General features: G+C 47.2%; 1 protein-coding gene across 5 annotated transcripts in view; it reads right to left on the minus strand.

Annotated features, from left to right (window-relative positions):
- MYH11 (myosin heavy chain 11) overlaps positions 1 to 27,017 on the minus strand; it is a 126,151-nt gene that overhangs the window by 79,790 nt on the left and 19,344 nt on the right. For all 5 annotated transcript variants that reach the window (XM_043456598.1, XM_043456599.1, XM_043456597.1 and 2 more), the window contains exon 3: positions 18,992 to 19,148. In XM_043456598.1, the coding sequence (XP_043312533.1) occupies positions 18,992 to 19,148 (157 nt within the window). The remainder of the gene's footprint in view (positions 1 to 18,991; positions 19,149 to 27,017) is intronic.

Raw genomic sequence — 27,017 nt, forward strand, 5'->3', positions numbered from 1 at the left:
AATAAAGTCTGACACTGCTTCCACTGTTTCCCCATCTATTTGCCATGAAGTGATGGGACCAGATGCCATGATCTTAGTTTTCTGAATGTTGAGCTTTAAGCCAACTTTTTCACTCTCCTCCTTCACTTTCATCAAGAGGCTTTTTAGTTCCTCTTCACTTTCTGCCATAAGGGTGGTGTCATCTGCATATCTGAGGTTATTGATATTTCTCCCAGCAAGCTTATTCCAGCTTGTGCCTCTTCCAGCCCAGCATTTCTCATGATGTACTCTGCATAGAAGTTAAATAAGCAGGGTGACAATATACAGCCTTGACGAACTCCTTTTCCTATTTGAAACCAGTCTGTTGGTCCATGGTCTCCATCAAATAATCTGACTGCTGCCTCCAAGCCCTCCTTGAGAGGAATCCTAGAGCTGTCACTGGTTCCTACCCATCACCAAGACACGCCTCCACTTCCACAGCCCCTATGTTGCCTGAGTGCCTGTCCCAGGCTGGCACTTTTGTTCCTTGTGTCTCTGCCCCCACAGAATTATGAATTCCTCATAAGCAGAAACATCCAGATCTGGACCTCACTTCCCTCAGTTTCCAGGAAACTGCCCAACCCCTAAGCCCCTGACACAAGGAAGGTATAGTCTGGCGAGCACTGAAAAAAGCAAACCCCAAACCTGAAGACTTGAGCTTCTTGATGGGAAAGTTCAACACACATGCAAGAAATTGAGACCAGTGACTTCCCTGGCGGTTCCGAGGTTAAGAACCTGCCTCCCAATGCAGGTGACTTGGGTTTGATCCCTGGTTGGGGAACTACGATCCCCCATGTCACGGGGCAACTCAGCCTGCATGCTGTGGCTAGAGAGGCCAAGTGCTGCAACGAAAGAGCCTTCATGGGCCACAGTTGCCTGTAGGGGCTATCTTTAGAGGGTCCGGGGTGGTTCCACTCAGGCGAGTTTGGCCTCTGAGCTGAGGGCCAACGGGAGGTCCTTGCAGGGAGAAAGGCCACAGGAAAGAGGCAGCTCACCCTTTGGCATGAGAACTTTCCATCACCACAAAGTCCCATTTCTGGTCCAGCTGCACTGATTCCCATCAGGCCAACATGCTCTGCCTCCTGCCTCTGCCTCTGCCTCTGACCTTGGGCTGATCCACAAATTTCAAGAAACAGCCATATCAGAAACCCGCACATGTGTGCCCAAGGACAAATGCTTAAATTGGTCACTGCGGCAATATCAGTCAAAGCAAAAGGCCAGAAAGGAGTGATTTTGAGGTGGACAGATGATGGACTGTCTCCACCCATCTGCTTTCGGGACAGAGGTGGCCTTTCCAGCAGCCTTGGGAAACCTGAGCCCAGAAGACAAGAGATTGATAGGGTCCATGCCTGTCTGGAGGCTTTTCCTCCAGGTCCCCAGGAGAGGAAGTGGCTCCAAGGGGAAGGCTTGGCAGCTGCCAGGGCAGCTCCATGCTGGGTGCTGCCAGGGGACCTCCAGCCTGAGACATTCCCATCGGAAACACACTGCTCCAAGCGTGGGAAGCTAACTGTGTCATGGTTAGTTAGGGGCAGGAGGGCTCGGTGTGCGTATTGCTTGCTGACCTGAGACCAACTTCCCCGGGCTTTCTAGCTGATTCCTTCCCTAAGCCTGAGCTCATGTCTGACATGAGAGAGCAGAGTTCTAAGAATGTGCAAAGGAGTCCTCCAACCCAAGCTTTGCACACGCTGTTTCTTCTTCCCAGAGCACCATCTGTATTGCTTTTGTACCTGCCTTATCCATTCTCTCTCTTTTTTTTTTACCCCAATGAGGTGAAAATCACATAAACATAAATGAAACCATGTAGAAGCGAACAACACAAGGTAGTTGCAGGTAGTACCTTCACAAAGTCGTGCAACTCACACCTCTGTCTAGTTCCCAAACATTCTCACCAACCCCCAATAAAACCCCACACCCGTTAAACAGTCACTCTCCATCCCCTGCTCCCATTAACCCCTGGCAACCACTGATCTGCTCTCTGTTTCTATGGATTTACCTATTCTGGACATTTAACACAAACACAAGTGGTCTTTTGTGTCTGGCTTCTTTCACTTAGCATGATGTTTCTGAGGCTCGTCCCTATGGTAACACGTATCCGAACTTCATTCCTTTTTGTGGCTGAGTAGTCCTCCATTGTGGGCAGATCTCATTTTGTGGTTCCACTCATCCATTGATGGGCGTTTGGGTTGTTTCTAGCTTTTGGCTATTGTGAATAGTGCTGCTATGAATATTCAAGTACAAGGTTTTGTTTGAGCACCTGTTTTCAATTCTTTGGGGTATATATTCTAGTTGATTCTTGAAATGTCACCCTGAGGGTCACCTCCTCTATAATATTTTCTCTGACCCCATACCTCCCTAGAGCTAAGCTGGGGGCCTTTCTTATTGTATGTCCCTGCCAGGCCTGCCATGGACAGTGGTGCAAGTCAAACAGTGCATAACTCTAAGGGGCAACTATTTACACTGGTCACTGTAGATCTGTATATTTATTACAACCATCTTTCAGCAGATGGAAGAAAAGTGCCTTAGGAAAGGGGTAAAAGTAAAAGTGTTAGTCACTCAGTCATGTCCAACTCTTTGCGACCCCATGGACTATAGCCCACCAGGCTCCTCTGTCCATGCAAGAATTCTCCAGGCAAGAATACTGGAGTGGGTTGCCATTCCCTTCTCCAGGGGATCTTGCTGAGCCAGGGATCAAACCCAGGTCTCCCTCATTGCAGGTGGTTCCTTTACCATCTGAGCCACCAGGGGGTACCTTTGTCTAAATCTATAAAGGTACCACCCAGTCCAGTGGTGACCCTAGCTCCATTAGTCCAAAGATTCCCTGCCTTGCAGTGCTTAACCTCATCATGATCATTCTTTCGCCTCAATACCTTTTAGAAGAAAGGGATTACTCGGAATGGTAATGGACCATTTTCCTATGATACGACAGGCAGAATTTTTCTTTTTCATCTTAGTGAAAATTATGCTACTCTATATTATTTATAATAGCCAAAGAATACAAATGATACAAATGTCCATCAGTTGGTAAATGGATAAACAAAATGTGGTCTATTTGTACAATGGAATATTATTCAGCCATAAAAAGGAATGGAGCACTGATACAGGCTAAAACATGGATGAACCTTGAAGATACTACGCTTTGTGAAAGAAGTCAGTCTCAAAGGAGTGCATATTGTATCATTCATTCCACTTATTCTAAATGTGCAGAAGAGGCAAATCTATAGGGACAGAAAGTAGACTAGTGATAGTGTTGAGCCAGGAGTGGGGAAGGGAATGACTACAAGAGGGCACAAGATATCCTTTCCAGATGACAGAAAGACACACTTAGATTGTGGTGATGGCTGTGTAACCTTGTAAATTCACCAATAACCAGTGAATTGTGTTCTTAAAATGGATTGATTTATGGCATATAAATTACACCAGAATAAAACTTTTTTAAAAACACAATGTTACTTTTACACCATCTCTGAATCAAGAGATCTGATTGCTCAGTTATCACACAGAATCTATTCATTTTTCAACAGTTATGAAACTTTTTTCCCCTTAAATAAATCACTAATTCTTTTAATTTAGATTACAAAATTAGTACACAACCACTGAAGAAAGCTTGGCAAATACAAAATCCCCCTAACCTGTGATGGTTACCATTTAGATATATCTTCTTTTCATTATTTTTTATAGGAGTTTAGAGTGATTTACACATTTGACACCATACTATGGCATGGTTTTTTAGTTCTTGTCATTTAACAGTGCTTCCTTCTTGGGCTTCCCTGGTGGCTCAGGTGGTAAAGAATCTGCCTGCAATGCAGGAGACCCAGATTCAACCCATGGGTCGGGAAGATCTGCTAGAGAAGGGAATGGCCACTCACTCCAGTATTCTTGCCTGGGAAATCATATGGACAGAGGAACCTGTGGGCTACAGTCCATAGGGTCACAAAGGGTCAGAAACGACTGAGTGATTAGCTTTATATGCATTGACCATGTTGTACAGTCTTTGTTATTGACATTAAATGGGCTTATAATAGTCCACAGAGAGGTTCCCGCTCTTTCTCCAACTTCATCTGGTTACTCCTCTCCCCCTCTTACATCCCAGCCATACTGACCTTCTTGGTGCTTTGTAAGACATCATACTCATTCCCGCCTCAGGGCCTTTGCACTATCTCCTCCTTTTGCCTCTAAAGCTCTTCCCCATTTCTTGATGTGACCAGATCCTTCTCATCTTTTATTTGTTGTTGTTTAGTCACTCAGACACGTCTGACTCTTTGCGATCCCACGGACTGTAGCCCACCAGACTCCTCTGTCCACGGAATTCTCCAGGCAAGAAAACTGGAGTGGGTTGCCAATTCCTTCTCCAGGGGCTCTTCCCGACCCATAAATCAAACCTGGGTCTCCTGTATTGGCAGGCAGATTCTCTACTACTGAGCCACTGGGGAAGCCCTTCACTTTCCACATCCCAGTCCAAATATCATATCCTCAGATGGAGCCACTTCTGACTACCGCACACCCATAGCCACTCCCTTCAATTTCTCTTGATCCCATCTTCCTGTTTTATCTTCTCCTTAGGGGGAAAATAACTTCATAATTTTGCCACCTGAAATTATTTCTTTGCTTACTCGACAAAACTGCTTTTAAAGCTTCTCCTATTAACCCCTGAGCTCCTGAGGATCAAAGGCTGCGCCTGATCCCAGATGGCAGGGACAATGTGTGACACATAGTAGGTACTCAGGAAATGCTTAATGATTTGAATCAATCTCAAACTATCTTTCTCTCTCTCTCTCTCAGAAAGGCAATTCCGACTGAAGCCACGGTGAACGCTTCTTCCTGTATTCACATATTCACTCAGCGAACAAGTCCAGAGCGCCTACTCTGTGCCAGGCACTGGAAACAAAGAGTTTACTAAACCGACCTAGCCTTTGCTTTTGAAAGGCTTATGGTCTGGTGTGAGGGTCAGACAGGCAAAGAAGTGACTGAAAGATGTGGGCAAATGCCACAATGCATACGTGCCCGAAGTGCTACTGAAGGTATAGCTGCTTTACCTTATTAAAATTTTTTAAAAAATATTTATTTATTTGGCTGCACCAGGTCTTAGTTGCGGCATGCAGGCTCTTACTTGTGGAATGTGCGATCTAGTATTCCTGAGGGAGCCAGCTTCCCTGACCAGGGATCGAACCTGGGCCCCCTGCATTGGGAGCTTCTATTAGCCACTGGACCAGCGGGGACGTCCCAGTATAGCTGTTTTAACATACTCTGAGAGGCAGGAGATCCAGCAGCTGTGGTGGCCACTGAGCGGCCTGGAGAAGGATGTGGAGGAATCCCCAGGGGAGAAGCCACCAAGGAGGCGGAGCGTCCCATCAGGAGGGCCTGGACCGCGGCACCTCAGGGCCGGGAAAGGGCACCGCAGCGGAGAGACGGCCGGCGGACCCGTATCCCAGCATCCCGCGCGCGGGTTAGGCCCCGCCCCCCGCCCCGAGCTTGGGGACCACCTGGTCTCACACCCCCGCTGCGGACACCCCGGCGTCCCCTCCGTCCCCTGGGCCTCGGGGTCTGGCCTTGGATGAGCAGGTGTGCCGGGCAGTTCTCCGAGGAGCGAGAGGGCTCCCCGCCGCCTCCCCCGCATCAGGCCTGAGACTCCCAGGAGACGCCCAGCTCCCCACAGACCAGCTATTTCGGCCTGATCCCAACACCAGCTCTTGGTTTCTGGCTGGGGAAGCCAGAGGCCAGCGGGCTGACCATAAAAGGAGAAAACCCAGCTGGGTCTGAGCGAGGCCTGGGCTGGCTGCTTCCCTCCCGCCTTCCCGTGCCAGGGTGCGTGGGATCTGGTTAGGGGTCGGGGGTGGGGGGCTGGGGGGGTGGGGGCGGTGGCCAAGCCCTGTCTCCGGCAGGGTCACCGCTCCCCCTGACCTCCAGGCCCCTGGGGGTGAGGCCTGGCCTCCACCGAGTGCAGAAAGGTGGCTCCCCCACGAATGCCTGCCACCCTCCAAGGTAGACGCAGAAAGTTCCAGACCCCCTGCCCCCCGTGGAGCTGACAGCTCACGCCCTGCCGCTGCCCTGCTGGGCACCACGCTCCCCAGGCACCGTCGGAATCAGCACACACAGCCACCGGGCCAGGTGCCATCCTTGTTGGGACAAGTGAGGAAACCAAGGCACAGAGAAGTGGGCCCATCTGCCGAGCCAGGATTCCAGCCCAGCTCAAAAGCAATGCCCTGTGCACACGCTGTTATATTTAAAATGGGTAACCGACAAGGACCTTCTGTATAGCAGCATGGAACTCTACCTGGTGTTATGTATCAGCCTGGATGGGAGCCAGGGGTTTGGGGGAGAATGTACACATGTATATGTATGGCTGGGAACCTTAGCTGTTCACCTCATGCTATCACAACATTGTTAATAGGCTATACCCTAATACAAAATAAAAAGTCTAAAAAATAAATAGCACCCCGGAGAAAATAAAGTGATGCCCTAAACCTCTGTGCTGTGGATGTAGTTCTTCTCTCCACCCTCCTGTCCCAACAGCATGGGGAGGAAAATTCTGGGTAAGCTGGGGTACTCTGAGAGCTTGTGCTGGACCCCAACAGGACTCTTCCAGACCCACATGAGGCAGATCTGGCCAGCGAGGGGGGCGTGGGTTCACAAAGACCAGTATTCTCCCGGTGGTCTCCTGGGCCTTGGCTCCAGCCTCCAGTCTCTGCATCCTTCTCTCCACTCCAGCCCCACAGTCTCGTGCATCTCATCAACTCCTTTAAGCCCACATGTTACCTTTCAAGGAGGCCTCTCTGTCCTCCCAGCTTAAGGAGATTCCAGGGTCTCCTGCCCTCCCCCCATAGCACATGTATTTGTGGTTTGATTTGATTAATATCTGCACCCCTCAACAGACTGTGCTCCCCACAACAGTTCCCTCACAGCGGGGCCTTAATCTACACTTTTGGACAAAAAAGGGAATGGAGAGCCAGATTCTGAGGCTGGGAGGACACAGTGGGAAGGCCAGAGCACTGAGTCCAAGAGGAACAAGTCACCACTAAGTGTCAGTCAGAGCTTCCCAAGTCCACTCCCCTCAGCATATCTGCTTTCCAACTCAATATTTACTGGTTATTAAAAAGTTCTCCTTAGCTCTCTCCCAGCTGTGTGAGACACCATGGGCCATCCATAAAACATGTATCAGAATCAGATGATCCTTCTTCTTCATTTCCTGCCAAAGAACGTGATCTTCTTGTGATAACTCAGAGGGCCGGCCAGACGGGGCCAGACAGATGGAGCTGCCAGCACCCCTCGCCCCGCCAGGCCAGATGCTGAGGGGTGTCGCAGGAACAGTCTCTGCAGCAAAATGTCTGGGAAATTACTTCTGGGCTCCACTTTTTGGGCAACTCAGAGCATCATCTTCCTTACCAAGAAGACAGGGATTAAAAACCCACACTTTGCAAGGATGTGAAAAAGATGCAGGGAGATTGGATACACAAAAAGCTTAAAAAGGGCCCAAGACCCATTCCAAAGCTCAATAACAAGAAATCATTGTCAGCTTTATTATTATCACTGCTCCATCATCTCCATCCTCCACAACAGTGAGCTTATGAAGTGGTTATAGATGGCAGCGGGTCTGATGCAGGAGGACAGGCTCTCAGGCCAAGTTCAACCCTTTCTGATTATAAGGCCTAAGCCAGTCCATTAGCTGGCAGCTCCATCTGTCTGGCCCTGTCTGGTTGGCCCTCTGAGTTATCACGAGCATCCTCAGTTTCCTCATCTGTTAAATGGGGCTGACAGCACTACACTATCTAACGTACCATACCGCCTCAGAGGGATGATAAAACGTTTCCAGTGAGGGAATTCTCTGGAGGTCCAGTGGTTAAGCTTCCACCCTTCCAATGCAGGACCAAGGTTCGATTCCTGGCTGGGGAACTAAGATCCCACATGTCACAGGGCATGGCCAAAAAATTAAAAAAATAATAAAACTATTGGATTTAAAAAAAATCTTTTTTTAAATAAAAAATGCTTCCAGCATGGCCAAAGGTGATGTCACCAGGTTTGACACTCAGCTCTGGAGCCCAGCGCCTCGGTGTTCTGAGCCTCACTGTCATCAGCCTGTCACACGGAGAGTCTGTCCTGCAGAGGACCGGCGAGGGGTGAGGGCCGCAGGATCTACAGGGCAGCGAGCTGAGCGCACACAGATGCCCTTCCTGTCTCTGCTGAGATACAGAACCTCTGGTTGAGCACGGGCCAGCCCCCCAAGGCCTGCTGACCCGGACAGAAGGTTCAGACTAAGTGTGGGAACTTGCAAAGCAGAGAACCGAGTTTGGATCGTTCTGCCCACCTCCCCACCCCTACAGACTTCTCTGCAGCTTAAAGAGGGTTCAGCCAAGAGGCTGAGCTGATAAAGGTCTGGCTATTCTTTTTTTTAATCCCCTTAGCGTGGCCAGTTAGTCTAATTAGGTGCGGACACAACACTTCCAGTGACAGGTCCTGACGGCTGCTCTCAAACTCAGAGTGAAATCTCACCTGCCTTTCACACCCTCCCCCACCCCAGGGACCCACGAGAAGAGGCTGGAGATCCAAACTGGCTTTTGTCAGGAAAGCTTTGCTGACGCTTTCCCCACACTCATCATGCTATAATTTGCTGAAGTCACTCACGCCAGCTTCTCGAGTGCTGAGCCCTCAACGCTAACCCCCTGAGATGGCAGGAGATGGCCCTGCAGGAGCAAACAGCCTTCTGCGGGGCAGGAGGGGCTGTGGAACAGCTCAGCATCTCCTTGGTCCAGCAAGCCTGGGGCTTCAGAGTCTGATAAACCAAGTTCAAATCTGCTCTGACACGCCTGCGTCAAGTTCTTCACCTCCCTAAGCCTCAGTCTCCCCAGCAATAAAATGGGGCTAATAACTGCCTCCAGTACTGGATTATCTAACCAGTCATGTTTTTCCACAGTAGTCATGTATGGATGTAAGAGTTGGGCCATAAAGAAGGCTGAACACTGAAGAATTGATAACTTTTGTGCAGTGAATGTTGGAGAAGACTCTTGAGAGTCCCTTGGACTGCAAGGAGATCAAACCAGTCAGTCCTAAAGGAAAGCAATCCTGAATATTCATTAGAAGGACTGATGCTGAAGCTGAAGCTCCTATACTTTGGCCACCTGATGCAAAGATCTGACTCACTGGAAAAGACCCTGATGCTGGGAAAGATTGAAGGCAGGAGGAGAAGAGGACAACAGAGGAAGAAAGAGATGGTTGGATGGCATCACCAACTCCATGGACATGAGTTTGAGCAAGCTCCAGGAGATGGTGAAGGACAGAGAAGCCTGGTGTATTGTAGTCCATGGGGTCGCAAAGAGGTGGACATGACTGAGGCAACTGAACAACAACTAGTCATGGAAATATAGGTCCATGAGTGAAGAAAGGGAGGGAGGGAAAAATAAATAAATTTTTAAAGGCGTCAATATTTGCTACTTCTTAAAAACTATCATGGTCAGTGTTCTGGGAAAATTTAAAATATTGTTGGCTTTCTTTACTTTATAGTTTAGTGTTGTTTTTATTCTGGATTACATACACAGGCACCATAATAATTTCAAGGCTTCATTTTAAAGGTCCTAATCTGATCCCAGGTGGCACAGTGGTAAAGAATCTGCCTACCAAGGCAGGAGACACAGCTTCAGTCCCCGGGTTGGGAAGATCCCCTGGAGGAGGAAATGGCAACCCACTCCAGTATTCTTGCCTGGATAATCCCATGGACAGTGGAGCCTGCAGGGCTACAGTCCACGGGGTTGCAAAGAGTCAGACACGACTTAGTGACTGAGCGCCAGCACATGGATCTGATCCCGTCTGCCCAGAGGATGAATGGAGAATATTCCTGGAAAGCCCTGTGCACACAGGAAGCACACAACAGAAATCCACTACTGGGGCTTTCCTGGTGGTCCAGTGGCTGAGACTCTGAGCTCCCAATGCAGGGGGGCCAGGTTCAATCCCAGGTCAGGGGAACTAGATCCCACATGCCTCAACTGAGACTTTGCATGCTGCAACTAAAGATCCTGAGTGCCACAACTGAGATCCAGCACAGACGGATAAATAAATATTTTTTAAAAATCCATTATCACCTCTTTGGAAACGAGAGTGTGAAAGAATTTCCATCAAAAGGTAGTGGGTTGAACACAGGCAGTTAGCGCTCCTCTTTCCCCAAACCTCATTAAAATGACAGTAAAGGGGTTTTGAAAGTGAGTGAAAGTCACTCAGTCATGTCCGACTCTTCACGACCCCATTGACTATATAGTCCATGGAATTCTCCAGGCCAGAATACTGGAGTGGGTAGCCTTTCCCCTCTTCAGGAGATGTTCCCAACCCAGGGATCAAACCCAGGTCTCCCACATTGCAGGAGGATTCTTTACCAGCTGAGCCATAAGGGAAGACAAAGAATAGTGGAGTGGGTAGCCTATCCCTTCTCCAGGGGATCTTCCTGACCCAGGAATCAAGCCAGGGTCTCCTGCACTGCAGGAGGATTCTTTACCAACTGAGCTATGAGGGAAGCTTTATTTTTTGGGCTTCAAAATCACTGCAGATGGTGACTGCAGTCATGAAATTAAAAGATGCTTGCTCCTTGGAAGAAAAGTTATGACTAACCTAGACAGCATATTAAAAAGCAGAAACATTGCTTTGCCGACAAAGGTCTGTCTAGTCAAAGCTATGGTTTTCCCAGTAGTCATGTATAGATGTGAGTTGGACTATAAAGAAAGCTGAGTGCCAAAGAATTGATACTTTTGAACTGTGGTGTTGGAGAAGACTCCTGAGAGTCCCTTGGACTGCAAGGAGATCAATCCAGTCTATCCTAAAGGAAATCAGTCCTGAATATTCATTGATGCTGAAGCTGAAACTCCAATACTTTGGCCACCTGGTGCGAAGAACTGACTCATTGGAAAAGACCCTGATGCTGGGAAAGATTGAAGGTGGGAGGAGAAGGGGACGACAGAGGGTGAGTTGGTTGGATGACATCACCAACTCAATGGACATGAGTTTGAGCAAGCTCCAGGAGTTGGTGAAGGACAGGGAAGCCTGGCGTGCTGCAGTCCATGGGGTCGGACATGGCTGAGCAACTGAACTGAACTGAACTGAAAGGGATTTTTCTCAGGCTTCCCAGGTGGCGCTAGTGGTAAGAGACACGGGTTTGATCCCTGGGTCGCTAAGATCCCCCAGAGGAGGGCATGGCAACTCCCTCCAGTATTCTTGCCTGGAGAATCCTACGGACAGAGGAGCCTGGTGGGCTACAGCTCATGGGGCCGCAAAGAGTTGAACACGACTGAACACACAAAGGGGTTTTTCAAAAACACATGAAACCGTCCAAATAAATGGGAGAGGAGAGAACAACACAACCTGGGAATGAACAGCACAACAGCAAATGGGATGAGCGATGACAGTCCAGGAGAGACATCTAAGCTGGTGGTGGGGAAGCGGAGAAGCAGAGTCCCCTGCCTCCAGCCCAAACCTCAGTAATGGGCAACCTGGGGCCTCGGGAAGAGGGTGGAGGACAATGAAACATAAGGACTGGCTGAATGTCCATCTGAGAAGCTGCTAGACACTCCAGGTACCATCTATACTCCCTGCAGCCAAGTGACTGCCCTCCCCACAGCCCACCAAAGCGGGCAGATCAGTTCTCTGGAGAGGGAGAAATAGAAGGTCTCTGTCTTGGGGACACCAGGAATGGCAAGAAGACAACGTGCCAGTTTCATCCCCTAGTTTGAAACCCTCATCCTCTTCTCAACTCGATCCTTAAAATGATGGTTGTTGTTGTTTAGTCGCTAAGTTGTGTCTGACCCTTTTGTGATGCAGTGGATTGTAGCCCACCAGACTCCTCTGTCTATGGGATTTTCCAGGCAAGAATACTGGAGTGAGGTGCCATTTCCTCCTCTAGGGGATCTTCCTGACCCAGGGATCAAACCCATGTCACCTGCATCTCCTGCATTGGCAGGCAAGTTTTTACCACTGAGCCACCTGGGAAGCCCCAAAATGATAGTCGATAGATCTTTACCCTTCAAGCAGAAGACTGTACAAGACTTCTCTGAAGAATTTCACTAGCCCAAGAAAAAAGACTGAAAGATACACTAGGAGTCACCCGATGGAGCAGCCCAGCCTCACCAGTAAGCCCCTCCTGCAAACACGAAGCTGCCATCAATTTTTTGGTGCCCATGCATTAGAGCATCCCAGATGAATGGACAGTCAATGAATCAGCAGGCATTGGAAGAAAGTCACTAACAAGACAAACATAAATTAAAACAAGTAAGTAAGCAAATATGCCTCTTGGAGGTAACAGGGGCCTACATGTGGAGAAGTACCCTCTAAGGAAAGGAATATGCATGGAAAAAGAATCTGATAAGAAAGAAACATTCAGGAAACAAAACAAAGTTCTTGGAAACTTTTTTTTGGAATGATAGTAGTAATTGAAAACTCAGTGGAGAGTTTCTAAGATAAAGTTGAGGTAACTGCCTAGAAAATAAAAAGGACAAGAGAAAGAGATGAAAATTATAAAAAAAAAATCTGAGAATTCCAGTGTAGAAATAAGAAAACATCTAGAAAAAAACAGAACAGAGAATACAAAGAAAAAGAAATCATTAAGGACATAATTCCAAAAAATTTCCCAGAATGTAAGGACAGGAATTTATAGACTATGAGGATCCACTCAAGTCACCAGCACAATGAGTAAAAACAGACCCACACCATATCCAATCATGAACAGGGAGATAAAGATTTAAAAAAAAAAAAAAACACTTCCAGAGAAGGAGTAAGGAGGAAAAAAAAAAAAAGGGTCACACACAAAGGATCAAGAATAAGAACTTTTATCTTCCCCAAAATGAAACTGAATCTCAAAGTTAATGAAGCAATGTCTTAAAAATTTGGAAAAAAATTATTGCTTGCTTAAAAATGTAAACCCAGTTAAACTATCCCTTAGGCTTCCCTTTTGGCTCAGGTGGTAAAGAATCCATCTGTGATATAGGGGACCTGGATTTGATTCCTGGGTTGGGAAGATCTCCTGGAGAAGGAAATGGCAATCTCCTCCAATATTCTTGTCTGGAGAATTTTCCATGGACAGAGGAGCCTGAGGTTGCAAAGAGCTGGACAGGACTGAGTAACTAACACTTGCGCTTCACTTTCACAGGCTTTCCTTTAAATATTAGAGAAGCAGCAAGACTTTCAGATATGTAGTATCTTAAGTTGTCTCACATATGTCCTTTCTTGAGAAGCTGCTACAGAAGGTGCTCCATTTAAACAGGGAGTAAATTAAGGAAGAAGAAGACATGGAAACTAGGAAACAGTCCACCATGAGAGCATTCAAAGGAATTCCAAGAATGATAAAGATGATCCCAAACGTCAGCTACTGGTCACAAGAGGGTATCCAGGGCAGGTCAAGACTCCAGTAGCAATCACTCCAAAAAGAAGCTATAAATAGGATCTTGAACACATATCTTTATTATAAGACATATTATAAGAAGATTGACACATTTAGAAGGAGAATTTGTGGTAGAATTAGTGATTAAGTACATAGATACCCAAGTTGGAAAAAAAAAAAAGGCAATTACTAACTCCAGGGGAAAGAATAAATTGTATAGGAAAAGTCATCATAAGACAGTGCAGAGCTCAGCTGTGAATGGCATCTACACAGTCATGATAATGTAAATTCTGAATAGAGCTTTCACCGAAGTTAATAGACAACTACATTGGGAGCTTATGTGATGGGGCATGGTTGCGTGTGTGTTGGGAGGAGGCCAGAGGACAAAGCAAGGGGGTGATTGAGTGAAATGCTCATGTTCCATGATGAAAGTCAATAAGCAATGCCTAAAACTGAGGGAGAAATTTAAAATATGAGTAATATATTCAAGTCTCTTAGAGATTACAATGTTAAAAACCCAAAATTCAGTTAAGAGTTGATAATGGTTATCCCTGGAGAAGGGGAAATTAGAGAAGCAACCAAGGAGTGATTTTTTCTTAACAAGCCTCGAGGAACTGACTAAATCATCTTCTTGTACACCTTCAATAAAGATGAAAGCTAAAAGTGTAAAAAAGGAGTAAGGAATTCCTTTAGGCCTCTAATACTCCAGCAGCATGCAGAACAGTGCATACGGAATGTTACTATTTGTGGGGAGAACTTGGGAAGAGAGAAATGGATGTGTATCTTCCGACATGTGCAGAAAATATCTCTAGGAGAGTATCTAAGAATATCTAATAAACTAGAATAATAACCCCATGGTTATCTCTGGGGAGGCAGACTAGGAAGGAGTCTTAAGCACAAGGGTTGAAAGGGAAAATGGTCAGCTTTTGAATTTGAATCTATCATCTCTCCAAAAACAAAAAAACACTGGGAAATGTAAAAAGTACATACGATATTTACACATACACATACATAAGACATATTTTAAATGCTGACTTCTCTCATTGTCTCCTCCCTACTGGGGCCTGGCTTCCTTTGGGGAGGGGCTTGTGAATGAATTATGTCTTAGAAATCCCCTCCCATATTCCCAACTCCCCTGTTACTATTCTCAGCCAGAATGCTCCGCCCTATCCTTTCCCCTCTTAGCGAGTCATAGAGGCTTTGGTAACTCCCCCACCACTCTTGGATAACCCACCCCACCCATCCTGACCCTGGTCAGTGCTTTTCTTTTTTTAAAAAGAGTTTTTAATTAAAGTAACTTTTTTTTTTTGGCCGGGTTGAGCAGCATACAAGATCTCAGTTCCCTGGCTAGGGGGTTGAACCTGTACTCCCTGCAGTGGAAGCATGGAGTCTTCATCACTGGGCCACCAGGGAAGCCCCTGGTTCTTTTCTTTCAACAACTCTGAGAGTTCTTCCTTCATTCATTGCAAATATTAACTGAGCAGCTAGTCCATACCAGGCACCAGCACACATCCCAGAGATTCCATGATGAGCAGGCAGACAAGCGTGGTGTTTGTGGGTTTCACGGAGTTTAGGGGGCCTCGGGAACTTGAGTCCACATGACAAATTTTAAACATTTCATTCTGTGTTGGTGAATGCGTTCTCCACCCTTTCCCAATCCTCTCTCTCCACACGCCATCCTGTTTCATAAAGGACTTGAAGAGAAAGACATAACTGCTGACTTAATGCTTCCAACAAGACAGAAAGTTCAGCACGATCCCAGCCCAGTGACTGGACAGCCTGGGACAGGAACATTCACCAACAGAGTCACAAACCGGCCCCACACGTTCCTTCACAAAAAACAAATTCCCACTTTATAAAGAAAAAAGAAAGATTTTTCCTAAGCTTTTATTTTTTCTCCTTGTTTTTTTTTTTTTTTTGGAGATTTTTTTCATCAGAGTTTGTCATCACTCATGCCAGAAAGCACCAGATAAGGCCAAAACAAATGCATACATAGCAACTGTTGATTAACCTTTAATTTAAAAAGAGCTTATCACTTATGGATGGCATTTTTCTCTTGAGGTTTAAAATTTCTAGGTAACTTTATATTTCACTATATAATTGTGGGTTAAAATACAGAGCCTAAGAGAAATGAAATGTATTTGCCTTGGGGGTCCATGTACAGAGTATAACATTGCCCCGTGGATGGGAAGTTGTCTAGGGAGGCAAAAGTTATCACAACACAAAAATATTCTTCAAAGAGTCAAGTATTTGGGAAACCAGATCCCACTAAAGCATCTTTCTCTAGTCTGCATTACTGCTGTCCTCTAATTCAAAGGCTTCCCCTTGCCAGCTATTGGGTATCAACATCCATCGTCTCGATACAAACACAAAAGAAAACGGCAGCTCTGCAAAACCACCTGTTTCCTGGAAGGTGAGGTGTCACACGTTGGTGACGTTCGAAAGGCCACCAAAAATGTCAGATCACTTCACAACCAAACGTTAGGGAGTCATCAGGAAAGATAACACAACAAGGACTTTGAGAGACTGTGCTAAACACCAAAGAAGTCAAAACCCTTGGCAAAAGTGGTGATTTCTCCAATAAGTCTGTAAAAATTATCTTCTCATCCCATGCTGCAGAAATCAAGCATGGCATGAAGAATGGTGTCTTATAAAATGTTAAGGCAAGAACACCCAACTCTGAATTAATTTTATACTCTTCCTAAGAATTAGAGCATCTAGTTGCAATAGCCACCAAATTCCTAATGCATGTAAAATAAATAAGCCTGTGTTCATAATTTGCAATGTCATTTTTTAAGCCCATCAAAACCTCTTCCCCCTTAATCTACATGCCCATTTTAAGTAAATTTTTTCTGGAACCAATTATTTTCAGATAGTCATAACCTCCTTCATTTCATGCCATCTAGCTCAATTAGTGTATGAAAAGTTACATAGACAAACATTAATGGTGATGATCCCTGGTGATAGGTTTATGGGTGCTAGTACATTCTCTTTTGCTTAAATATATGTTTCAATTTTTCTAGAATGGAATATATAAGATAGAGGTTTTTTGTCGTACTTAGTCACTCAATCATGCCCAACTCTTTGCGACCCTTTAGATTGTAGTTCGCCAGGCAATTCTGTCCATAGGATTTTTTTTTCAGGCAAGAATACTGGAGTGGGTTGCCATTTCCTTCTCCAGGGGATCTTTCCAACCCAGGGATAGAAACTTCATCTCCTGTGTCTCCTGCATTGCAGGCAGATTCTTTCCTGCGGAGACATCAGGGGAACCCTAAGTTTCTTAAAGTTACATATATAAATTCTAAGAGCACTATGGCAATGTTTACCTGTCATTCCCTCTTCCCCTTTTCATTCTGGTATTCAGACTAAATGTGCTTAGTAAGAGCTCCCTTAGGCTTCCCTATTGGCTCAGTGGTAAAGAATCTGCCTGCCAATGCAGGAGATGTCAGTTCGATCCCTGGGTCAGGAAGATCCCCTGGAGAAGGAAATGGCAACCCCCTCCAGTGTTCTTGCCTGGGAAACCCCATGGACAGAGGAGCCTGGCAGGCTACAGTCCATGGGGTTGCAAAAGGGTCAGACATGACTTAGCAGCTAAACAACAACAAAAAAGCTCCCTCAGCTCCAGAAAAGAACTAGGAATAGTCCAAACCAATCATAAATGTTCCAGTCCTCTTTGCCAATGATTGGTTTAGAGGTTTGCATGTGATCAAGACATAACAGACTTAACAGACAAAAGGGATGCCTGCTGATGAGTTTCTGGAAAAGGTTTTCTTCTCTCATAAAAAAGAGACGTAGGGAAAAAACCTATCCCTTCACTTCCTTCATGCTTTTGGATATTATCACATGAGGCTGTGATGTCTGGAGCTATGGTTGCCATCTTGTGATGATGAGGAAGCAGCCAAGAAAATCCCAAAAAAGTCTGTTTTTGAGCTGCTAAATTAACTAAGCCTGAAATCATCAACATCCAGACCACTTGTTATATGAGGTAATAAATTCCTGTTGTTTAAGCCATTTTAATTGATTGCTAAGCTTCTTGTACCAAAAGCACCCCAAATGATATGAATACTGTAACTTTGTGATGTTTAGCTTTCCAAGGAGGTGTGTGAACCAACATTGTATACTCTTTCATCAGGAGAGACTACAAAGGATTTTTTTTCACAAAAGCACATACCTAACTCCAAGAGTCATCACTTTATAGCCTAAGATTATATCTCGCACAATCCTCTTTGCAAGGCTCCATATTCTGGTCTTTAGAAGTAATGGTAGTACCCGTCTGGAATGGTCTAGTTTGAATCATACTGTGGGGCATGGTTAATCCTGTCAGTAATTTGGGGAACTTCTACCTGAGCCCCTTTACCTTGAGTGGGAGAGTAATTTGTCTTAGGTACACCTGCCCTCAGGAGCTTCCAGAACTGGGCTCCTTTCAATTCTCAACTCAGAACATTCTTGGAGAAAGCTATGCCAGGGCTTGCAAGTCAAGCACAGGAGCCAAGCAGTAAACCCAAGTGCACCAGGCCAGGTGAAGACTAGGGAACTGGAGAAATCATATGTCCTTTTGAGGGGCTGACAGGTGGGATCACATGTTGCCAGATGTTCCAATACTTTCAAAATAACCTAGAAATCGGGCTTTTTATGTACAATCTCCACATTTTTAAAAGTTGGCAACTAATTAAAGTATCCTTAAAACTCCATGTGGACCAAAAACCAAACTTATCTGAGGGCTGGATCCAGCCTACCAGCTGCCGGCTTACCACCTCTAGGCTCTTCACACCTAAAAATCACATAACAACTGTGCACAGCTTTAAAAACTGCCAAAGCTCTTTCCTGTTGCTTTCTCAAGTGTAAGGACAGAAGAACTCCTCTGAAGGCCAGATCCATTTATAGGAGGAGGTATTCCATTTATGGGAGGAGGCATGAGAGAACTTTCTAGAACTATTTCCCATCTTGGTCTGGGTGGTGATTACGACTGTAGGCATGTAAAAATTAATTTTAGCCTGGACACTGAATTTGTGTACTTTTTGCATTCTCCTGTATGTATGTTCTACCGCAGTAAAGTTATTAATGATAGTAATAATAATAATACATAAATGTGAGGTAATACGCAAAGGTCTTCAGTGTGGAAAAGCCTGCTTTACCACTGTACAACATGCTGCAAGATAGATCTTCTCACTCCCTTTTTACAGATGAGGAAACTGAGGCTGGAGAGGAAAAGACATTTGCACAGGATCCCACAGGATGTGAGTGACAGCTGGCTGCAAATTCAGATCTGGTTGGCTCAGCGCCAGGGCCGTTCCCCACCAGCTTCCCTTCCAAGGTGACAGCATCCTACCATCTTCCAGACGGCTGGCCCACCCAGGCCTCGGGCAACCAGGGGTCGGCGAGCCCATGCCTGTATTTGCCCAAACAGTCTGCCCTCCCTTCTCTCCCGGGCTGCACACACATCTGTTCTGCTTGTTTTTTCCCTTTTTCAGTCACAGCCCTGCTGTTACCCAGCTCCGCCTGCCAAACCCCACATTCTTGGCGAGAACTGCAGGCGGGCAGGACAGGAGGGGCCTGGTGAGTGACTGTAAGCAGCCCAGGTGGGCTCCCTGGAGGAGGAGGAGCTCTATGCCTCTGCAGGCGGCTCACCTTGCAGCATGCTCCGGTAGGCCGTGTCGGCAATGGCATAGATGTGGGGTGGCATCTCGTGCCGCTTCTTGCCCTTGTACATCTCGATGATCTTCTCTGAGTAGATGGGCAGCTGCTTGTAGGGGTTCACCACCACGCAGAAGAGGCCTGAGTACGTCTACAAAAGAGAGAACCGAGCTTACTGCAGGAACCCGGCAGGGACAGAGCTCTGACATCCAGTCTGTGACCACCCACCACAGCCTGCATGGTCTGAGCGCCACTGTGTGCGTTTTCTCACTTCATTCCCACAGGGGCAGCCTTGAACATATGTGCTCAGAGTCCCATTTTAGAGATGGGGAAACTGAGGCTCAGGACTTCACAGGTGGTACCAGCGGTAAAGAATCCACCTGCAATGCAGGAGACACAGAAGACGCCGGTTCAATCCTTGGGTCAGGAAGATCCCCTGGAGGAGGAAATGGCAACCCACTCCAGTATTCTTGCCTGGAGAATCCCACGGACGGAGGAGCCTGGTGACCTATAGTCCATGCGGCCACAGAGAGTCAGACATAACCGAGCAATTGAGCACACATGCACAAACTGAAGCTCAGCGTCCTGGTGGGAATTTCTGGCGTCACTGACCCCAGGGACAGGGGAGAGGGTCAAGGGGTAAGCTTGGATTTCCAGGACACCATTTATAACTGTGGTTTTAAACAGTTCTGGGTTCAGACCCCAGGGCCACTCCCAACCACCGTCACTTCATGTCCCTGCCCTCACAGGCTTAAATAACACCTACAATTTCTCAAGCACCTACTATGCACCAGCCACTCAGCTAAGCACTTCACAGGCGTCTTCTTTAATCCTCACATTAGACCTCTGACAGGGGTACTATAATTTCCCTGTGACCCAATTGACAGATGAGGAAACTGAGGCTCAGTGAAGTTCTCACCAAGTCACGCAGCTGCTGGGAAATTCAGAACTAAAATCATGACTTCTTACCCCAGAGCTCATACTCTCCTCGATCATGAAAAAGGACAGAGTCCCTCATCTGTAAAGTGGGGATACACACAGCTGTCTTTAAATAGGAATGGTACTTACCCATTACAACATGGATGAACCTTGAAAACAGTACACTGAACAAAAGCAGTCAGACACAGAAGGTCATGGATCACACGGTTCCACTTACATGGAATGTCTAGAACAGGCAAATCCATAGAGACAGAAGACAGGTCTCTGGTTTCCCGGGACTGGAGAGACGGGGGAATGGGAGCGACTGCTAGTTGGAATGGGTTTCTTTGGGGGTCTATAAAAATGTTCTGGAACTAGATAGCAGTGGGAGTAAGACTACACTGCGAATGTATCAATGCCATTTGTTCCCTTCAAACTGATTAAGATCATGAATTGGTTATATGGATTTTATCACAATTAAAAAAAAAAATTGGGAGTTCCTGGGGGTCCAGTGGTTAGGACCTCCCACTGCTGGGGGCCTGGGTTTAATCCCTGGTCCAGGAATTAAGATCCAGCAAACTGCACAGCAAGGCCAAAAAAAATTAATTAATTAGTTTAAAAAAATCATCCTGCCCTACCAAGTGCAGAGGAACATCTGAAACTGATCAGAACAAGGAAGGGGTATGAAGATGCTCACACTTCCCTCCGTGCTGGGGGCGGGGGAGGCGTGGTCCTGATTACTACTGCTCTTTACTATATCCTGGCCTTTCCCACGGGCTGAGCTCAGAGCCCAGGAGACAGGCGCCAACCTGTCCCAGAGGAACTGCTTTCCCAAACGATAATATCAGCGCTGCCCAAGGCTCCGGTGGCCACGAAGCACGTCTTCCCTCCAACTCCCCCAGAAAGTGACTAAAGGAGGAGGAGCAGAAAGTCCACCCCTGGGTTACACTCGGAGCAAAGCGAACACCGGAGAGGTTCGGCACCTCGATCAAAGTCACCCAGCACTGAGCCCCCCGCTGTGAGGCGTGGGCACTGCATCAGCTGTGGGCCTATTCCCGTCCCACAGAAATAATCGATCATCTCTTCATTCAGTCTCTCATTCATTCATGCATTCCACGTGTGAGGCTCTGGGGTTACAGAGCAAGACAAAACACCCAAGGACCTGCCCACAAAGGGCTTTCAGTCATGGCAGCAGCTGGTTGGCAAGTGAGGGACTCCCTCCAGGGCTCCATCTGCTAAGGGGCGATGATGATGACAGTTGATCTGGGGTGAGGGGAAAATGCTGTTTCTGAAAAGGAACAGGACTGGGGGTGGGGGAGGTCAGAGGGAGGCCGTAATCTCCCAGGTTCCCACAAGTCGTATCTAAACATCCATCAGCCACTTATTGAGCACTGACTGCATACCAGGTCTGTGTTAAATGCTGGAAACAAATAAATCGATGATCATTCCTGCTCTCAAAAAGCCTCTTTCAAAAGGGAGATGACGATGTCCAAATAACATCATAAGAACAAGGATGGAGCCCTGTGGATTATGGGAGCAAGGACGAGAGGGCCCTAACCCGCGAGGAGGGGGCGGTGCTCAAGAAACTTCAGCAGGAGAAGAGATAAGGGGCTAACAAGTTCAGGGACACAATAGGTGCTCACTAAATGCCTGCTAAATGAATGCCTGAGGGGTCAGTTAATTATAAAGCTTCCCTGGGGCAGGGGCAGCGCTGCCTTCATCTCTGTGACCCAGGGCCTGGCACTGGGCTGCACACAGTAGGTGCTCCGTAGACATTCGTTGAACGCGTGGCAGAGCTGTTCCAGGGCAAGGCCTGTGTGTTTCCTGTTCCTGTGTGTCCTGGTCCGCAGCCCAGGGCCTCCATGGAGTAAGAGCCCAAGAATGGTCAATCGTTTGAATGAAGGTCAGCCACGCCCTCCCTCCTCTTTAGGCCTGAACTCCACCTCCAGCTCTTCCCAGGCTGTGCCCACTGCCACCCCATGTCACTTTTAGAATGTGTCACTTACCATCCAAATCACTCCCTCTAGGGAACTAGGGGCAGTAAAGGGTAGTGGTTAAGAGTATAGAATTGACCACTGAGGACTTATTTGTAACTCTCACTCTGCTACGTCTTGGCTGTGTGACCCTGTGTAAGTTTCTTTTTCTCTCTGAGCCTCGATTATCCTTACCTGCAAAATGGGCAGGTGTAATAGCCACTCCTTCATCGGTTCGCTGTGAGATAGCTCTGGGGGAGCATTCAGCACAGCGGTGGTGTGTAACAGGGACTCAGTAACTATTAGTGACCACCCAATGCTCCCTCTGTTTCATGATGAAAACTTTGCCACCTTGGAAACTTCACACGTAATGTTCCCTCTCCTTGGAACACCTCCCCCTGAGTTTCTCAGAGCCATTTGCATCTGCTCTTTCAGGGCTCACTCTAAATGTCACCTGTTTGACTGTGAGCTGCACATTATCATATCTCCAGCCCTTAGCACAGGGCCAGGCACATAGGAGACACCCAATAAATATTTGCTGAAGGAAAGAAGGAGGGGGAAGAGAGGGAGGGAGGGAGAAGGAGGGAGGGACGGAGGAAGGAAGGAAGAGAGACAGGTGTGGCTTTCCCAACTCCATCATCAGCTTCCGAAGGAGAAATATCACCTTCTTCCTGTTTGCCTAAGGTACCGCCTGGTGCGATGTACACAGCAAGCACTTAATCCATGCTTCCAGGAAGATCTGAATCTCTGTCCAGTTCAGCACATCTTTCCAGGGCACCATGGCCCAACGGGAAGGACTGGGTCAATGGCAGCACACCCCACACAGAGGCTGGGCTTCTGAATCTAGGGGTTCAGCCTCCATTGTTCCAGCTTGGTTGATCTCACCTGATGCAGCCCTCCTGCGCTTGGCTGTGTTTCTGCCGCCCCATCCCTACAAGCCCCTTCTGAGCTGATCAAGTTCAGAGGTTTTCAACATTCCCTGCCTCCTATGTCCCAGCGGCCTCTCAGGGCCCTGTGCCACCAGCAGGTCCCAGCTGCAGGCCTAGGGTTTCCCTCTTGTGACCGTATTAGGAAGCGACTTCACTTTTTCCCTAACGCTTTATATGGTCAGCCGTGGAGTCCTGAGCTCCCAAGGCCTCCGGCAGAAATGAGGAACAGTGGGGGAAGGTGGAAGAGAAGCAGGCTTCACAGAGGCCCAGGCGGAACCTCAGACTTGCCCTCACTTCTTGTGTGACCTGAGCCTCATCCTCCTCATCTATAAAACAGTGGACAGGTTGCAGTGCAGTGTCATGGCTTTCTGAACATTCTAGAGACAGACCTGGCCCACCAAGAATGTGATCCGCTACAGCCTTGATGTTAACGGCAAAAAAAAAAAAAAAAAAGAAACAACCTAAATATCCACCAATGGGAGACCAGTTCAATGATTATGGCACACTGCCCTTAAAAAGAATACATATATATATATATATACACACAAATATACATATAGGGACTTCCCTGGTGATCCAGTGGTTAGGACTCCATGCTTCTACTGCAGGGAGCTCGGGTTTGATCCCTGGTTGGGGAACTAAGATCTGGCAAGCTGGGCAGTGCAGCCAATACACACATACACACACACACACATATATATATATACATTTTGGGCTTCCCAGGTGGCTCAGTGGTAAAGAATCTGCCTGCCAGTGCAGGAGACATAAGAGATATGGGTTCGATCCTCCTGGCTCAGGAAGACTCCCAGGAGGAGGAAATGGCAACCCACTCCAGTACTCTTGCCAGGAAAACCCCATGGACAGAGGAGCTTGTCAGGCTACTGTCCATGGGATCACAAAGAGTCGTACACGACTGAAAACATACATACGCATATATATATATGTGTGTATTGGCCTCTATATGTATAAAATATTAGGGCTTCCCAGATGGCGCTGCTGGTAAAGAACCTGTCTGCCAATGCAGGAGACATAGGAGACGTGGGTATAAAATATTACTGGAAGACTTAATGAGGAACTGGTGTCCATGGTTTCTGTAAGGAGGGGAACCAGAAGATGATGAAATGGGGATGAAAGGAAAAGTTCTAAAATACCCTTATATACTATCCAATATTTTATTTAATATTTGCATGTGTTATCTATTCAAAAAGTGTTTTTTAAGTCTGAGTGACTAGATAGCTATGAACAGACACAAGAAAAAGCCACAAATAAATAAGAAAATTCCCATTTTCACCTCCCCCAGCCACTGGCAACACCATTCTATTCTGATTCTGAGTCTGACTGTTTTAGATTGTCCTGTAAATGGAATCCTGCATGATTTGCCCGTCTCTGGCTATTTTCACTCAGCATAATGTCCTCCAGGTTCAACCACGCTGTTGCAAATGGCAGGATTTCCTTCCGCTTTAAAGCAGAGTTATTATATTGTATGGTGTATTTACCACCTTTCCTTCATCCATTCTGGGCTTCCCTGGTGGCTCAGACGGTAAAGTATTTGCCTGCAATGCCGGAGACTGGGGTTCAATTTCTGGGTCAGAAAAGATCCTCTGGAGAAGGGAATGACTACTCACTGCAATATTCTTGCCTGGAGAATTCCATGGATAGAGGAGCCTCGTGGGCTACAGTCCACAAGGTTGCAAAGAGTTGGACACGACTGAGCGACTAACCCACTTCATCCATTCATCACATTCATTCCTGTAGAATCCATGTTACATATCTGCAGCTCAGATGTACCTTATCTTCCTCCTCTCAATTATCAAGCAGCCTCAGGCCAAGGGCCGGGCCTTGTAACTCTCAGCACCCCACAGAGAGGGAAGGGGGGAACAGCAACACTTAACAGCCCTGATCCTGTCCCTTCTCAGTTAAGTCACATCATCTCTCTGCCTTGGTCACCTCGTGTGCTGGGTGGGAAGTGAGCTTCAACCTCACTGGAGAGAGCTGGGAACGTCTTGGGACAGCAGCCAGTACAGGCAAGGCCCACATCACTGAGCTCCCTCTGCCTGAAACCCTTGTCCCATCTCCCAGCCCAACACCAGGGACGGAGCCATGAAAAATCCCAGGCAGAGAGAACCCAGCCCGTGACAACATCCAGAAGAGCAAGGGAGTGCCGTACCGGGAATCGGAGCCACATGGGGGCCCCACACGTGTCGTCAATGATCTGGGGCAGCTCAGGCAGGAACCTGCATCTCTAGATATGGAGGATGGACATGTGGACGTAGCGGGGGAAGGGGAGGTCGGAGGAAGGGACAGAGTAGAACTAGCATGTGTGAAATAGACAGCTAGTGGGAAGCTGTATGGCACAGGGACCCCAGGGAGCTCAGGGCTCTGTAATGACCTAAAGGGTGTGGGATGGGGGTGGTGGGATGGAGGCTCAAGAGGGAGGGGATATATGTATACACAGAGCTGATTCACGCTGTTGTGTAGCAGAAACTAACACAACATTGTAAAGCAATTATCCTCCAATTTAAAAAAAAAAGAACCTGCATCTCTAAGGCTTCTACCTCTTCTAGACCCAAGGGGATGAGACATCTGCCAGGACTCAGCAAAAAGTGCCTTGTTTGAGATGAGCCTTGCAGGATGGAAGGGAACATTCTCTTCGTTACCAGGGGCAAAGTCAGGCACAGTCAGCTGCCTGAGCTTCACCTGCCATACACCTGTAACAAGGGCCACGCCTTCCGCCATCATGCGCTGGGTGAATAACTTGGGGTGCTCCCCCACCCCGTCCTCTTTCATCTCCTCTGTCATGGACAACAGTTTCTAGTTAAGTGATTAAGTTGACCAGAAAAGAATGAGACAGGAGTAGACGCGTGGTCATAAGACTGAAAGGCTTTTCATCTAATCTGTCCGGAGAAGCACAGCAGGAATTTGAAGATTTGATTCATTTTTTTTTAATCTGCTGTCAGAAGACAGTCTGGGTCTTGGGACCTTCATAAGCCCCTCATTTTTCCTGGTTTCTATTTTGGGCCCAAACATCTGTGTCAGAGGACAGCAGGTGAGATTCCTATTCAAGCCCGTCCTTGACCTCCCTGGATGAAGATGACTTATCTTGGACAGGAGGCCCACAGGAGCCCAGTTCCTCTAGAGCTCCCTGCAGGCTGGTGTCCTTAGGAAAAGCCACTCTGTACCAACAGCCCCAGGCTGAGAATGCTTCCAGACAAGCAGTGGTGTGGACAAAAGAGAGTTTCCCTGCTTAGTTAGGGAGCATCTTAGACTGTCCTCGGAGGGTCTTTAGTACTCTGAGCCACAGCTTGCTCATCTATAGGATGGGATGAGCATACTTCATTCAGTGGATGTTGTGTTAACTAAATGAGATCAAGAGAAGGTATGTATAGAATTATGAGTTCTATACTGGGAGCTTCCCAGTTCCCCCTTGGCCCTTAAAAACAAACCCATTGTAACTCTCTCTGAACTATCTATGTGGTTTAGTTGCTAAGTCATGTCCTACTCTTTGCAACTCCATAGACTGTAGCCCCCCAGGCCCCTTTGTCCATGAGATTTTCCAGGCAAGAATACTGGAGTGGGTTTTCCTTTCCTTCTCCAGGAGATCTTCCCGACCCAGGAATTGAACCCGGGTCTTCTGCATTGCAGGCAGATTCTTTACCGACTGAGTGAAGAATAATTAATTATGGTACATCCATGGGATAGATCACAAAGCCCATAAAGGGGCAGTTGGGGTCATGAGTGAGCAGTAGGGATGTTCATCACTAACTTGTACATGGAAAGAGAACAGGTCCCAGCCTGTGTGCACAGACTTTTCAATACATTATTGTTTAGCTGCCAAGTCGTGTCCAACTCTTTTGCGACCCCATGGACTGTAACCTGCCAGGCTCCTCTCTCCATGGGATTTCCCAGGCAAGAACACTGGAGTGGGTTGCCGGTTTCCTCCTCCAGGGGATCTTCCTGACCGAGGGGTTGAGCCCGCATCTCCTGCATAGGCAGGCAGATTCTTTACCACTGAGCCAGCAGGGAAGTTCCTTTTCAATACATAAACATGCACTATTCTCACAAAGAAACATAAACATCTTATCAGCTGTTATCTCTGGGGGAGGACTGACTCGTGTTTGCTGGGCTTTTCTGAATTTTCCAGATCTTCTGGAATGAATGTGCCTCATTTTCCTAATTAGGAAAAAAAATCTGCAAGACATT

The sequence above is a fragment of the Cervus canadensis genome, chromosome 32 (assembly GCF_019320065.1).
Source record: "Cervus canadensis isolate Bull #8, Minnesota chromosome 32, ASM1932006v1, whole genome shotgun sequence".
Classification (NCBI taxonomy): domain Eukaryota; kingdom Metazoa; phylum Chordata; class Mammalia; order Artiodactyla; family Cervidae; genus Cervus; species Cervus canadensis.